At 34.7% G+C, this 15,837-nt stretch overlaps 1 protein-coding gene across 7 annotated transcripts in view; it reads left to right on the top strand.

Moving 5' to 3' along the window:
• RB1 (RB transcriptional corepressor 1) overlaps positions 1-15,837 on the top strand; it is a 133,852-nt gene that overhangs the window by 31,024 nt on the left and 86,991 nt on the right. For all 7 annotated transcript variants that reach the window (XR_008618959.1, XR_008618958.1, XR_008618957.1 and 4 more), the window contains 5 exons: positions 2,900-3,019; positions 9,619-9,657; positions 10,661-10,728; positions 13,083-13,193; positions 15,586-15,728. Coding sequence is in view for 1 of the 7 variants with exons in the window: in XM_028497303.2 (XP_028353104.1) it covers positions 2,900-3,019; positions 9,619-9,657; positions 10,661-10,728; positions 13,083-13,193; positions 15,586-15,728 (481 nt within the window). In the remaining 6 variants the exon portion in view is untranslated. The remainder of the gene's footprint in view (positions 1-2,899; positions 3,020-9,618; positions 9,658-10,660; positions 10,729-13,082; positions 13,194-15,585; positions 15,729-15,837) is intronic.

The following is a 15,837-nucleotide window of genomic DNA, read 5'->3' as shown; positions in this document are numbered from 1 at the left end:
TAGACTGGGTTTATTTTACAAGGTATATGACTTGGAGCAGATTGCTTATCCTTATTAAGTTTCGGGTTCCTTTCCTTTCCTGCAAAGTAAAAATTATTAACTACTTGATAGAATTTTGAGAATTAAATAACTTATAATGAGCAGAGAAGTAAATAGTTCTCGAGTCAGTGCCTGTAACACCATAGGTGCTGATGAGGTCTTGATCTCTTTTTTTTCTGTAGATTCCTCCTATTACCCGCCCCCTCCCCAAACAAAAAGGGGGAAGGAAACAAAACTTATCAATTGCTAGGCGCTATGTTACTCTACTAGGTTCTAATGATGTAGAGGTGAGTTATAGTCTCTGACCTCAAGAAACTCATCCAGTTTAAATTAAACAGATGACTGCAATACAGTGTTATATAGCTATCCATAGACTGCTAAATAAATATGAGAGAGAAAGTCTATTACATCCTTTATCTATAAGGTGAAAGAATTTTCCTGGAAAAGATTTTCCTAAACTTTTTCTCTGGGTATTCATAGAGCAACTCTGATTTATAAAATGGGCATATCATAAATAATATCACTATAATAATTATAGTAATGTATTTGGTACAACTTTTTCTTAGGGCATCTCTCAGTGTTCTGATAACTATCCAGGAATGTTATCTAAACCACTGCTTCTTAAAAGTACTCTGGTGAACAGCTAGTTTCTTTTCTTCCCAGTATGTCATAGATTGATGTTTTAAAAATAAGTAGTATAAATTAATTACTAGAAAAATGAAACAAAAATCATACTAAATACAGGACTAAATTTTTTATTATTGGATTCAGCAGGCATTAAAATTAGTGTCAAATTGCCATAAAAGTTTTTAAGTGTTTACCCTCAGTTTCTGTACTTAATCGTGGACTGGTAAACAGTTTATGGACCATTATCAATCCATGGAGCACTGCTTCTAGAATATGTAGTTATGTACAGATCTGTGTGTTTTAATTATGGCTTTTTATGCCTGTCTGCCTGCCTTCCTCTCACCTTCCTGCCTTCACTTCTTTCCTTCAGAGGAGGACTACAGAAGGAATAGAGACTCACTTAAGTTACCCCTAGAAAAAGAAGGCTTTTTAGTAACAATTCACAGTTTTCATGGCGTTCCATGGATAGATATTGCCATATATCTCAAAACTGGATGTGAGAGTGGTTCCTGAATAAATGCCATTCTAAGTTTGATTTCTTTTTCTCAGCAGGTTAGCTCCATTCTTTTTCTTTTTCTAAAGGATCGATTTTTATTTATCTATTTATTTTTGGTTGCGTTAAGCCTTCGTTGCTGCGTGTGGGCTTTCTCTAGTTGCATCGAGCAGGGGCTACTCTTCATTGCAGTGTGTGGGCTTCTCATTGCTGTGGCTTCTCTTGTTGTGGAGCACGGTCTCTAGATGCGCGGGCTTCAGTAGTTGTGGCATGCGGGCTTGGTTGCTCCATGGCGTGTGGGATCTTCCTGGACCGAGGCTTGAACCCGTGTCCCCTGCGTTGGCAGGTGGATTCTTAAACCACTGTGCCACCAGAGAAGTCCCCATTCTTTTTCTTTTCTAAGCAGCATCATGATTATCTACTCTGTATCATTTCTATTCCTCCTTTATTTGCTTTCCCACAAAGCTTGTCATGGCTGCCCCAATCCCTTCTATATCAGTGGAACTTTTCATAACCTTCTTTTGTGTTCTGTGCCCTCTGCTGATTAGCTGAGGCTTTTATTTTTCCAGTTCCCAAGATAAATGTCTGAGTGGTACAGCCCTCTTTTTGGAATGAAGCCTGTAACTCACTGGTTGCTAGACAGCCTATGGATGGGTCTAGTGACCACCCTGTAGTTCAGTTAGCTGCTTTGGTATAACTCCTTAGACAAACTTGATTAGAAGTGAGTATGTGAGGTGCAGTTGATGATTGCTATCTGTAGCACCCTGTTTTTCAGAAGTCAAAAATGTATGTATTGATATTTCAAATAGGTTATTTTTTATAGAAAACAATAAACAATGATTTAAAGTTATTATTTAAACAACTTAAAATTTTTAATCAGTTTCCCTTTTCCCTTCCCCAACAATTCAGTCCTAAAACTGCTGGTGGGCTGAAGAAAGTAGGTGTGTGCATCTGTGGTGGGGAGCACTGTGGTGCCGAGAGAAGGATGCCAGAGCCAAAGTGGGATGAGGAGGTCATTCACCAGGGGCCTGGGGCTTCTTGACATGGGCTGCTTGCTGTGCAATGTCAGAGACCAAGCAGGGTGTGCGGGCAGCTGGTATAGGGAGTCATGGCACATGTGAGGTAAGGGCAGTCTGGGGTGAGGAGTCAGAGCCCTACTAGGGTGAGGACGGTATCCATGTGGAGGGGGGAGGGCAGCCCAGGATGGGGGGAGTCAGTCTGAGCAGGAGAGGAGGGTGCCCATGTGGGGGAGTGGGTAGCTTGGTACTTATATAGGGGGATTGATTAAATGAGTAAATTAAAGATAAGTGGGTCCCAGGTTTCTCACTGTCAAAGAAGAGTTATAAATATGGAAAGGGAAACACTGGAAGGAACCCTGTAGTTTTTGTGTTGGAATTGGATAAATGGATGTGAACTTGTGATTTTAAAACATATAGATAGATACAGAAATAAATATATGTATATGTCTGTTGTAACCCTTATTGTTTTTCTGTGTTCTTGATGATAAGTAGATGTAGGCATAGGTGTATAGATATAATTGTATGGGTTGAAGACTAGTTGATTTTTTTCCTCTTTAAATTCTAGTAAAATGCAAAAACTAAGTTCCTTCCAAAGGATATATAATAGTGATTTGGTGTAGAGCTAACAAGTGTTTTGAATTGAAATGTGTATGCTTTGAAAATGAAACAAAATGAATTTTTAAAGTTATGGATTCACTTTTTTCTATTCTTTCCTTTGTAGCGTCTATAAATTTTTTGACTTACTAAAAGAAATCGATACCAGTACCAAAGTTGATAATGTTATGTCAAGACTGTTGAAGAAGTATAATGTGTTATGTGCACTCTACAGCAAATTAGAAAGGTAAAGTACAAATTTTATTAGAGTTACACCCTGCTTTTTCGTATCATTGTTCATGATTAGTTTCCATCTGGGAACTGTTACATTCTTAGTAAAGTTATTAAGTATTACACCTTAGATTTGTCCCCTTAATATTCTTAACTTTCTTATTTGTCCAATCATATTCATTCTGAATGTTTCTTCCAAAATTACTTGTTTTACTCATGGTTCTCTTTTTTTTTTTTTTTTTTAACAAACTTAAAGCTAGTTTCCACTTTAGCCTTCTCTGCCAGAAGACTTGTAGCTCTGAATGGAAGGGTGACCTAAATTTAAAATTCTTCCTAATGGTGATACTATGTTTAGAAAAAGAAAGCATGTTGACACTGGAAGGTGTATCTGACCTGTACTACTGAGCTATGACTTGTATTCTCCATGGTGGTTTAGAAGAAGTAGTTTTTTTGTGGAATATCCTTTAAGAAACTTCAGGCTATCAGCTGTTTTATTCCACATAAATTAAGAAACTACAACAAGCATTAATGAAGTGACTGTTAGTACCCGCTATGTGTTAGATGTTAGGGATGTAAAATCATATGATACTATGATCATCAATTAGCTTATAGTAAATAAATAAATTCTCTCTTTTAATAAAAATAAGTGCAATAATCATTTGATGCACTTTTGTAGAGGATTATTTGTAAGAAGTAGAAATTATGTAGTGGGCAAAATACTGTGTATGTTTAAAGGTAAGAAGAATAATTATGGGGTGAAAAAACTATAGAAGAAGGCAATGTCTGAGTAGGGTTTAAAGGATAGATAGAAACTCAGCAAGCAAAATATGTGGAGACTGGGACTGAGTATCCTAGGCAGAGTGATTAGCATGTGTGCAAAGCCAGAGCAGTACTGTAAAGTATTTTGATATTGCTAATGGCTAAAAGGTAGGAGGGAATTAGACTGATAGTGAGCTTGGACTTTACCCAGCAGGAGATGGAGAGTCATAGATTTTAAGCCAGGGAGTGACATAGTCAGATTTGGCCTTTAAAACATAGTCAGATTTGGCCTTTAAAAGGTCACTCAGGCCTTTGCAAAAGGGATTTGGAATTTTTTTTGACTAGTTATATGAGATAATTTAGTGTATATTGGCCTTGAAGTAGATCAATAGGATTTCTTCTATCTTATATGTACCTTCTTTTGAAGAGCAGTTGGGAAGATTAACTGTCATACTAAAGCCTATTTATTTCAGGGTAGACTATATGTGTATATATGGCAATGTGCTGTAGTGATTATGATAACTTTAAAAAGCTAGATCTAGATATTAATAATAATTTTGTCATTCATTGACTGTGTGAGCTAGGGAAACATACTTACCGTCTTTAAACTTCAATTTCAATCTGTAAAATAATAGCTAATAATGCTCTCCTTGCAGAGTAATTGTAAGATAATGTTACTGGTTAGCTCACCTCCTAGCACATACTAAATGCTAAATAAACAGTAGCTTTTAAAGCTATTATTAACTACATTAATGCTGTCATGTAGAAATATAAAAATGCAAGCCATATATATTTATTTATTATTTTTGGCTCTGTTGGGTCTTCGTTGCTGCACGTAGGCTTTCTCTAGTTGCAGCGAGCGGGGGCTACTAGTAGTTGTGGCTCGCGGGCTCTAGAGTGCAGGCTCAGTAGTTGTGGTGCATGGGCTTAGTTGCTCCGCGGCATGTGGGATCTTCCCGGACCAGGGCTCGAACCCGTCTCCCCTGCATTGGCAGGTGGATTCTTAACCACTGCACCACCAGGGAAACCCAAGCCATATATTTTAAATATTCTAGTAGCTGCGTGACAAGTAAAAAGAAACAAGTGAAATTAATTTTAACATTTTATTGAACTCATATATCCCAAAATATCAAATTTCAACACATAAATTTGTATACAGATGTTCATGGCAGCATTATTTATAATAGCCAAAAAGTGGAAACACCCTGAATGTCCATCAGCTGATGAATGGATAAACAAAATGTGATCTATCCATATGGTACAATGTTGTTCAGCCATAAAAAGGAATAAGTTCTGCTACATGCTACAATATGGATGAACCTTGAAAACATTAAGCTAAGTGAAAGATACCAGACACAAAAGGCCACATATTTCATTATATGATATGTCCAGAATGGCCATATCCATGAGATGGAAGATAGGTTAGTGATTGCTAGGGAATGGGAAATGAAAGGAATGAGGAGTATCTGTTAAAAGATGTGGGGTTTCTTTTTGGGGTGATGGAAATTTTAGATAACAGTGATGATTACATAACAAAGTGAATATACTAAAAACTACTGAATTTATACACTTTAAAATGATGAATTTTATGTTATTATATTTCAACAGGAAAACATGAAACCAATAGAGAAGTTTTACATTCTTTTTCTCATACTAAGTATTTTAAAAAATATTTTGGTGTGTAATTTACATTTATAGCACAACTTCATTTGTACTAGCCAAAAACATTTCAGGTGTTCAGTAGCCGTAGGAGCTTGTGGTTAACGTATTAGACAGCATAGATTTATATTGTATGTCATTATCTTTACTGTATGATAATATTCTATTCTGAGTTACATTAAATTACAAAATGATATAAAACAATGCATATTTTCTATAATTATAAAAATTCCCTCTTGATTACCATCTGCTTTTTTTTAATATAAGAAAGTTTTCTCTATGTAAATTTTTGATCTACATATTTTTTGTGACTGGCTTCTTTCGCTTAGCATGTTTTCCTGGTTCATCCATGTTGTAGCATGCTTCAATACTTAATTACTATTTATTATGGAATAATATTCCATTGTATGGCTATACCACATTTTATTTATCCATTCATCTACTTATAGTCATTTGGGTTGTATGTCTTTTAAAGTAGTTGACAGTATAAAGGAGAGCAAGTGTATATTTATAGAGTTTGTTATATTAACTTTATTATATATCATTTCGTCTTCTCTTCATTTGTTTCCATGGATTTGATTTATCATCTTGTGTCATGTGTTTACTCCAGTGCAGCTTTGATCCTACCCACCTCTTTGTGCTGCTGTTGTCAAACACATTACATTTCATATGTTAGAGGCCCTAGAATACAATATATACATATTGTGTTATGCAATTATATTTTATATCAATTAGGAGAAGAAAGGAGAAGAAATATGTAATTATACCATCTTTCATAATAACATAATTAGCTTTACCAGTGCTCTTTGTTTATTCATGTGGATGTGAATTACTGTCTTGGGTCATTTGTTTTTAGCCTGAACTTCTTTTACTATTTTTTTATGAGTTTGCACATTCTCTGTTTTTGTTTGAGACTATTTCACCATCACTTGTAAAAGGTAGTTTTGCTGTATATATGAGTCTTAGTTCACATTTTTTTTCTTTCTTTGAGTATGTAATCCCACTGCCTTCTGATCTTCATTGCTTCTGTTGAGAAGTCACCTGTTAATGTTATTGTGTTCTCTTGTATATGACAGATCATTTTTCTCTTGCTGCTTTCAGGATTTTCTCTTTGTCTTTCAACATTTATCCTATGATATATCTAGGTGTGAATCTCTTTACATTTATTCAACTTGGAGTTTGTTCTGTTTCTTGGATGTGTAGACTTGGGAGTTTTCAGCCATTATTTACAAAAATTTTTTTTTCTCTCTCTCCCCATTCTTTTCTGGTACTCCCATTACACATATATTGGTGTATCTTTTGGTGTCCAAAAAATACACCAATATATTTTTTGGTGAGCCTCTTCATTTTTCTTCTTCTTTTATCTCTTTGTTCTTCAAACACATAATCTCTTTTGATCTGTCTTCAAGTTTAGTGCTTCTTTTTTTCTGCCAGCTCAGATCTACTTTTGAGTCCCTCTAGTGAATTTTTTATTTTGGTTATTATACTTTTCAACTCAAATTGCCATTTGGTTCTTTTAAAGTAATTTCTGTCTTTTTATTGATAATCCTCTGTTGGTTGAGGTATTGTCAGCATACCTTTTTTTCTTCTTTAAGCATGATTTCCGTTAGTCCTTTGAACATATTTATAATAGCTGTTTTGAAGTTTTTGTTAAGTCTGACACTTTGGTTCTCTTAAATACAATTTCTGTTATCTGCTTTTTTCCCTATGTAGAGGTCACACTTTCCTGCTTCTTTGCATATTTCATATTTATTTTTGAAAACCGGACATTTTTGATAACGTTGTAGTAACTCTGAGAGCTGATTCTTTTCTCTAGTGGAGCTTGCTGCTGTTGTTTTGTCTTTGTTATTTGTTTAGTGGCTTAGCTGTACTATCTCAATGAAGCCTTTTTCTCCTACAGTGTGTAGCCTCTGATCTTGCTCCTTAGTGTAGCCTTGGACAGGTGCATAGTCACTCTGAGCTGACAGTGGTTTTAGTTGGGTTCTCTTTGACTATCTTTTCCCTCTTCTTAAGCTAACTGCCTCTGTTGATATCACACCTAGTTGCTACCTCTCACTAATTGCCAACTGATTGCTTTATTGTTTTTTTTAATAAATGTATTTATTTTTGGCTGCCTTGGGTCTTCGTGGCTGCATGTGGGCTTTTCTCTAGTTGCGGCGAGTGGGGTCTACTCTTCGCTGCAGTGCCTAGGTTTCTCATTGCAGTAGCTTTTCTTGTTGCGGAGCACAGGCTCTAGGTGCGCGGGCTTCCGTAGTTGTGGCTCGCGGGCTCTAGAGCACAAGCTCCGTAGTGGTGGCGCATGGGCTTAGTTGCTCCGCGGCATGTGGGATCTTCCCGGACCAGCGCTCGAACCCATGTCCCCTGCATTGGCAGGCGGATTCGTAACCTGGCAGGCGGATTCGTAACCACTGCACCACCAGGGAAGTCCTGCTTTATTGTTTTTGACAATGCTCTGGGTCACAAATTGCTTTACAGTCTAATCCAATTAAATTTGGCTCCCTCTGCAGGAGTAGTATTTGAGGCTAGCCTTGAGGCTTATTTTGATACTAGGAGAGCTATTCTTAGCTGTTTCTTTCCCTGGTTCTCTCCTAGATGATCTAGGATTTAGCTTTTTGCTCTCAAAAGATCTGTTGGCTTTCTCTTACTTGCTTCCACCAAAGTCTGTATTGCTTTCAACAGTTCTCTTATTCTTGAACATCCCCACACTCCATTCCAAATGAATTCCCTTGGGGAGAGCTCAAGGCTCTATGTTCTTAGGGCCTGCCTCTCCCCTAGGCACCACTTCTGTGCCACTGCTTGGGAGGTCACGATGGGGACAGTGGTCTCTTCTCTTGGAGTGATACCTCTGTTTTAAGAGTAGGGCACTGAGAAGAGGCGATAGCCCCTGGTCTTCCCAGATTGCCTTTCTTGGCTGGAACCTCTGTCCTATGAGCTGCTCAGCAAGAGAAGTCAGTATTTTTGATGTGCTCTGTGCCTGGAGTAAAACTTTACCCTATGAGTGGGGGCTAAGCGGAAGACAGGAGCCCCAGACCTCTCAGCTCCTCTTGCTTGGGATAGACTTTCTGCAACACAGATCTGGGGGCGATGAGAAATGCTGGGAGCCTACTCTTCCCAGAGAGATAGTTCTAGGCTGGGAGCTGGAGAGAGAAGAGCCCTGTGTCTTGGCTACACCTGCCAGGGGTAGAGCTTTGTTATGTTGAGCTTTGTTTGTTGTTGTTGTATGCCCTTAGGAAAATTTCCAGAGACTTTAAATGGTTTTTTAAAAATAGTTTTACCAATTGTAGTTATTATATTAGGAAGCAGGTCTGCAGAGAACCTTACTCCACCATTCCAGAAGTCATTGTCCTAAATAGGTAGGTTTTATACAGTAAGTCCCCTACCTATGAATGAGTTCCATTCCGAGAGCACGTTCATAAGTCCAATTTGTTCATAAAGTCCAGCAAAGTTAGCCTAGGTACCCAACTAACACAATTGGCTACATAGTACTGTACTGTAAATGGTTTATAATACTTTTCACACAAATAATACATAAAAAATAAACAAAAAATAAAACATTTTTAATCTTACAGTACAGTACCTTGAAAAGTACAGTAGTACCAGGTACGTCACTGCTACTTTTACGCTTGCTTCCAGACATCCTGGCTTTGAAATAAAGATAGTGTACTACTGTACTCTATACAGTACTGTACAGTAAAGTACACAAAGCACAACCACTTGTAGAGGATGCACACAGGTGACAGTGTACACCAGACACGTGAACTAACTTACATGATTGGACGTGTAAACTCACGTTCTCATCTTTGAAAGTTTGCAGCTTGAAAGTTCGTGTATAGGGGACTTACTGTAGTACTTTTCAGTTGTGTTATTTCAGTGACACTATTAGTTAAATAAGCTTTTATGACCTGATGTGAGATTCTAACCAGATCAAGATTCAATTACAGAATGTATTCCAAGTTAGAAATGCACATATCGAATCCAGTCTTTTTGTAATTAGATATTACAGTGATGTGTGAAATGTCATAAATTGGAAACATCTACTTTAACTTTGTTTTATAATGCTGTACTTGAGAAAAAAATGTATCCTTCTTAAAATAAGATGAATAAAGCATGATAAAACTGACTTCTAAATTATGAAAAAAATTTAAAAGTAACTTTTAAAAAAGCCATAATGTTAACATAATTATTTCTTCCTTTCAGGACATGTGAACTTATATATTTGTCACAACCCAGCAGTTCGTAAGTACCTGAGAACATGTTATTTTTCACTTTTGGGGTTTGTTTTTTTTTTTTAGAGATTTTTGTGGAGTAATCCCAAACACGTTGATAGTTTCAGGGTTAGTTTGATTGACTGTTCTATGATACTTCATAAATTAAGGTCATAGATTTAAGCCCTATACGGATTATTTATCTTTTCACAAAGAAAGTGGTATGAAATACATGCCTTTTACTACAAGGGAGAACTAATAAGGTTGAAGTTAATTCAGAGCAACATTTTACCAGCTCTGGGAAAAATGCCAATTCATTGACAAAATCTTTTTTTCAGAGTATATTATAGGCATTTTATTAACTAAGACTCAGAGCATAACTTTTGAGTAAGAATAAACATGAACGTGTATATTAAAAATTCCAAATAGTCTTTCTAAATGTATGATACATGTTCCAACAGTATACCATTGTAAGAGCTCTAGAGTTTTTCTTCGGAAACAGAACGAGTAGTATGTGAGATTTTCTGCCTCATTGAATTAATAATACTGAAGATGATTGATACAAAGGGAAATTGTGTATTAATTAATTAACTCTATTAATTCCACTTGTTAATTCCGACAAGTGAATAACTTGACGTTTATGAAGGCATAGTGTTAATTTGGTAGAGTCACCCAAACCTCTTATTTTTCTGCTTACAGAAAATTGATTTTAATTAGAAAAGAGAGCAGAAAAGCATTAATTGGAAACCATGTATGTAATATTATACCACTTTCTGTGCATATTTTTAGATTACAGTAGAAGATATTCAGTATTTTCTTTAAAAAATGTATACTACTCTGGGAAAATATAAATAACATGGTGAAAACACTAACTGAATTGATACAAATTGAATTCATGTGTAAATTGTGCATTTAAGATGGACTGTATTCTATTATGTGATCAACTCTGGTCTATAATTGTAAAAAAATGAAAAAAAATGGTGTAGTTGGAAAACAGTGTGAGTTTTTTTTTCTTCTTTCTATTTGTTTATTAGGATATCTACGGAAATAAATTCTATGTTGGTGCTAAAAGTTTCTTGGCTCACATTTTTACTAGCTAAAGGTAAAGTCATTATGTTTGTTACATACTAATGTTTCAAATGTAATAATTGATAATTCTTTTGAGTAAGCTCAAAATTTTAATTCTATTTAATTTTGTTCCTCCTTCCCCCTAGTTCTTTGTGTGACTTTTTAACTGTTAGCAAGTTCTTGTAATTCTGATACTGGAGGCAACCTTGAAAATGTCTCATTTCATTTCTTTTTCTAATATTTTTCCTTCTTTCCTGTTTTTAAGAATAATGTTATTGTTTTTATAAAAGTGATATATATTCATGATAAAGAATGCAAATAATACAGCAAAGCACAAAGAAAAATGTAGAAAAATTACCCAAAACCCACCTAGAAATAATCATCATTAAAATTATGTGGTTGTATGCACAAAAATGTATCTGGAATAACATTCTGATTAAAAAAGGTGGGTGGATGAGTGCACTCACAAACATATATATAAGTTTCTAAAAATAATATTACATTATTGTGCTATGTTTAAAATATAAAAATTAATTTTACTCAAATTTTATAGAAGAAAAGTGAAATGGAAGGAATTGCTTAAATTTATATGTTTTGTCACTTAAGCAGTATTATTTCTTAAAATATTTCTCTAAGATTATGAAAACATTAAGAGGTTAGAATCTTTATTTAACTTTGTGTTTTGAGTTAAAGCGATATATATTAATCTGCTCTGAAGAAAAAGAATTCTCACTCTTCCTGTCACCTCCCTCTTCCCTACTTTCAGATTTGCTTATTTTTTGTTATCATTATATTACCAAAGATTATAATATTTACATTCTGCTCTGTAATTATAATTATCACAGTTGTTTTGTCTCATTTATGTATTTAAAATGGATTCTAAGCTTATTGTCACTCCTGTATCATAGCTTCTCCATTTCTGAGTTCTTTATTTTGGTCTATCCTTAGCTGACTAGATTTTACCGTGAAGGAGTTTTTCAAAAAAGCCTTTTTGGCGCCATGTTTTCTATGTTTGACATGCTTATGAACCATGTCCGTAGTCTTTAGACTTGAAGGACAACTTGGTTGAGTATTCTGTTCTTGTATCATGTTTTTTTTTTTCCTCAGGACACTATTTTCCGGAATTGAACATTGCTGTTGAGAAATCTGAGACTAGCTTAATTTCCCCCCCGCCTCATTTTCTTCCTTGAATATTTGAAGAATGCCTTTTTTAAAAATTTGAGATTTAATACATTAACCAGAAAGTTTCTGTACCTTCAGTATTGGGATTATTAGTGGTTTATCAGTCAGATACCAATAAGATAGAAAATGAATCAAATTAAACTTCTCTTTTAAAAATACTGCACAACATAGAGCCATAAGCAAATATGTCATAGCTATATGATTTGTATATTTTGTGTAGCTATACTGTTTTTTTCTTAGGTGTTTATTATATGCATTAATTTCTTTATATACAGCTCTTTATAATATACAGCTCTTTAGTTGTATATTTATTATATAAACTTTTAGGATTTTGTGCTAAATAATTGCTTTATAGATGACTTTACAATTATGTACTAATTTTATTATTTCTTAATGGCTTTGGTTATTTCTTAATATTTTGGAGTGGGTTGAAATTGAAAATATATGAGGTTTCATAAATAAATAGAACTGAAGACTAACGTGTATCATTCTTCAAAATGATTTTCAGAGGTAGTAAATTTTATAACTCTTAACCAAAACTGGAAGTGAGTTTAAAGAAGGAAAAATCAAAATAAATTTAGACATAGGGACTGAATTATTATAATAATACCTAAATGTAAAATTCTCATGGTAGACTTATACTTCATTTATAATTTTTTTTAGTAAATTTATTTATTTTATTTATTTATTTTTGGCAGCATTGGGTCTTTGTTGTGTGGGCTTTCTCTAGTTGCAGCGAGCAAGGGCTACTCTTGGTTGCGGTGCGCTGGCTTCTCATTGCAGTGGCTTCTCTTATTGTGGAGTACAGGCTCTAGGCACATGGGCTTCAGTAGTTGTGGCAGGCGGGCTCAGTAGTTGTGGCTCACGGGCTCTAGAGCACAGGCTCTGTAGTTGTGATGCACGGGCTTAGTTGCTCCACAGCATATGGGATCTTCCCAGACCAGGGCTCGAATCTGTGTCCCCTGCATTGGCACGTGGATTCTTAACCACTGTGCCACCAGGAAGTCCCCATTTATAATTTTATAACTTTATATATTTTTATATATTGCAAATCTGACTGAATTTTTGCAAAAAAAAAAAAAGATCTTTAACATGCTTCTAGTGATTGTTGCATAAATGAGTATATGGATACAGCCATACCCACAATTTTCCCTGACTTAAAGACCTCAATCTCTACCTTAAGATGTGGACCTTCTTTGTTTTCAGGGCAAGTTTTACAAATGGAAGATGATCTGGTGATCTCATTTCAGTTAATGCTGTGTGTCCTTGACTATTTTATCAAGCTCTCACCTCCTGCATTACTCAAAGAACCATATAGTAAGTATTTTAAGTAATTTATGCCCCTCCTACTTCATCATTCAACAGTTGTTTATGGACTTACACTAGATCCAAAACATGGTTCTAGAGCCAAGGGAATAATAAAAAAGAAATCAGACATGGATTCTGCCCTTAAGTAGCATAAGATATAGAAGGAGAGATAAGTAAGCAAGTAATTAGAGTATATGGTTGAAAATAGTCTGGGCCAAAATATAGCAAATACTATGGGAGTTGAGGAGATGAGAAAGTTTTCCCAGCTGGGAAAGACCAAGGAAGACCATAAAAAAGTGGTGGCATTTGAACTGAGTGTTGAAGGAGTAGTTAGGGTTTGAGTGTCGTGGTAAGTTGGGAGACTGCACTCCCAGTAAAGAGAAAATCAAGAGGCAAGGCATAGTTATGAATGAGACTGCACGGGGAAGAGTAACCCGTTCTATAGGAATGGATTAACTAAATTTTTATTATTGGAAGCTATAATGATTATGTGACTGATTTTGTGTGTGTGTGTGTGTGTGTGTGTGTGTGTGTGTGTGTGTATGAACTGTAATTGATCCACTTCAGTGGGTGATGAGATGGGAGGTGTATTTAAATAATAGCTATTGCTGAAATAATTAGATAGCATTAAGCAAAGACAAGTATATTCCTCTTAGAATGGAATTGCTCCCTTTGGTGGCATGTAGAGTAGGATTTAAAATCACTTAATACACTATAGAGAAATGTAAACTTAACAAGACTTAGCTGATTCCTTGCTCCTAAAATGTTGACAGTATTAGTAATACTAAACATAATAGGGGAAAGATCAAAACATGGAAGTCTCAAAGTGTTGAAGTGGCTGAAAAGCTGAAGCCTGATTAATCTTCGTGAACAATAACTTCCTGGAAAAATGAAGCAGAATTTTGAAAAGATGTTGAACATGGCTTGACGGAAAAGACAGGTCATTTAGCAGAAACCACATGCAAAACGGGGGAAAAAATAGAAAACAATATATTTTAAAAATTTCTGAATCTAAAAATTTCCTTTATATGCCTTTTCCTCACTTTTTAAAAATGTTATAACTTTAATAAGTTGATATATAACTTTAGGTTGACAGCCTTTGTTCTTTTGGATAATTCAAATGTACATTTAATTCTGTAAGTGCCATGTTAAAGAGAAAGCAGGATAAGGTGTTGAATTAACTGGCTGTGGTAAACTTGCAATTAGCTTTTTATTATGAAGAATTTCAGTGAGCATAAAAGAAGAAAGTCGTATAATAAGCCTCCATGTACTTATCACCTGCCCTCAATGCATAACTTATGGTCAACCCATAGTCCTATCTACTGCTCAATTCTACCAACTATATCATTTTGAAGCACACTTTTGCATACCGTTTCATCCCTATAAATTTCAGTATGTATCTCTGAAAGATAAAGTCTTAAAAAAGCATAATGACAGTACCATTCTCACACCTAAAAATCAATTAATAGTGATTCTTCAATTCCACCAAATATCTAGTGTCCATATTTTCAATTGTTTTATAAAAGTAATTTAAAAAATTTTTACATGTTGACTAAATCAGAATCTAAATAAGATCTCTACTTTGTGATTGGTTGGTATGCTTTTAAGACTTAAAAAGTTCCTCCTCCATCTATCTTTCTCTTTTTTTCTTGTAATTTATTTATTAAATAATCAGGTGGTCTTGTTCTGTTGAGTTTTCCATGGTTTAATTTTTAGTGATTGCATCCTATGGTATAGTCTTAACATGTTCCTCTATCCTGTCAGTTTCTTGTAAGTTGTTTGTTGGGCCTAGAGGCAGTTAATATTTTTTATACTTAGTCATCTGTAATCTCTTTAATAGCTGAATTCACATTCAGTTTGAATTGAAAATGCTCAAAATAATCCAGGGGATTTTTTAAAAAATTACAATTTAGTGTCACATGAGTATATTTGTATGCTTAATTTTATAAAAGCATCATAATTTATTTGCTAAAACTTTAAAAAATTTATTTTTTATCCTGTATCTACAAATTGAATCCATAAATACATGCTTATTATTTTTAAGACTCTTTTAAGATAGAAAACATTTTTTCCCCTTGCAGACTAGTAGGATACACTTAATATTAGTTTATAAGTTGGCTATTTCCCTTGCATTTTTCATATTTGTCTGTGGGGTTTTAAATTTCTTTTATGGGCTACTTGGGGACAGAAGAGAATAGGGATGGTAACAACTATTACCACTATATAATTTACAGTAGATATTCAATAAATAGATTAAGCTGTTAGCTTTTTAATGAAGCCTAATAATAAAAGTAGAATGTTACCAAGATTATTTCTGACCTTCCGAGTTATAATTAGAATACTTCATTATTTTGTACAGTGGAATGTGCAATTGTTCTTATCTAATTTACCATTTTTACAGAAACAGCTGTAATACCTATTAATGGTTCACCTCGAACACCAAGGCGAGGTCAGAACAGGAGTGCACGGATAGCAAAACAACTAGAAAATGATACAAGAATTATTGAAGTTCTCTGTAAAGAACATGAATGTAATATAGATGAGGTAATTTAACTTCATGATTTCTTTAAAATAGTTAAAGTAGATTTAGATGTAAGTTCTTCCTAACAGTATATAATTCTTTTATGATGAGCTTGCTTTTTGTAATTAGTGC

Source organism: Physeter macrocephalus, chromosome 13 (assembly GCF_002837175.3).
Source record: "Physeter macrocephalus isolate SW-GA chromosome 13, ASM283717v5, whole genome shotgun sequence".
In the NCBI taxonomy this organism is placed as follows: Eukaryota; Metazoa; Chordata; class Mammalia; order Artiodactyla; family Physeteridae; genus Physeter; species Physeter macrocephalus.
The sequence above is the reverse complement of the archived record's forward strand: the minus strand, read 5'-3'. Positions and strand labels throughout refer to the sequence as shown.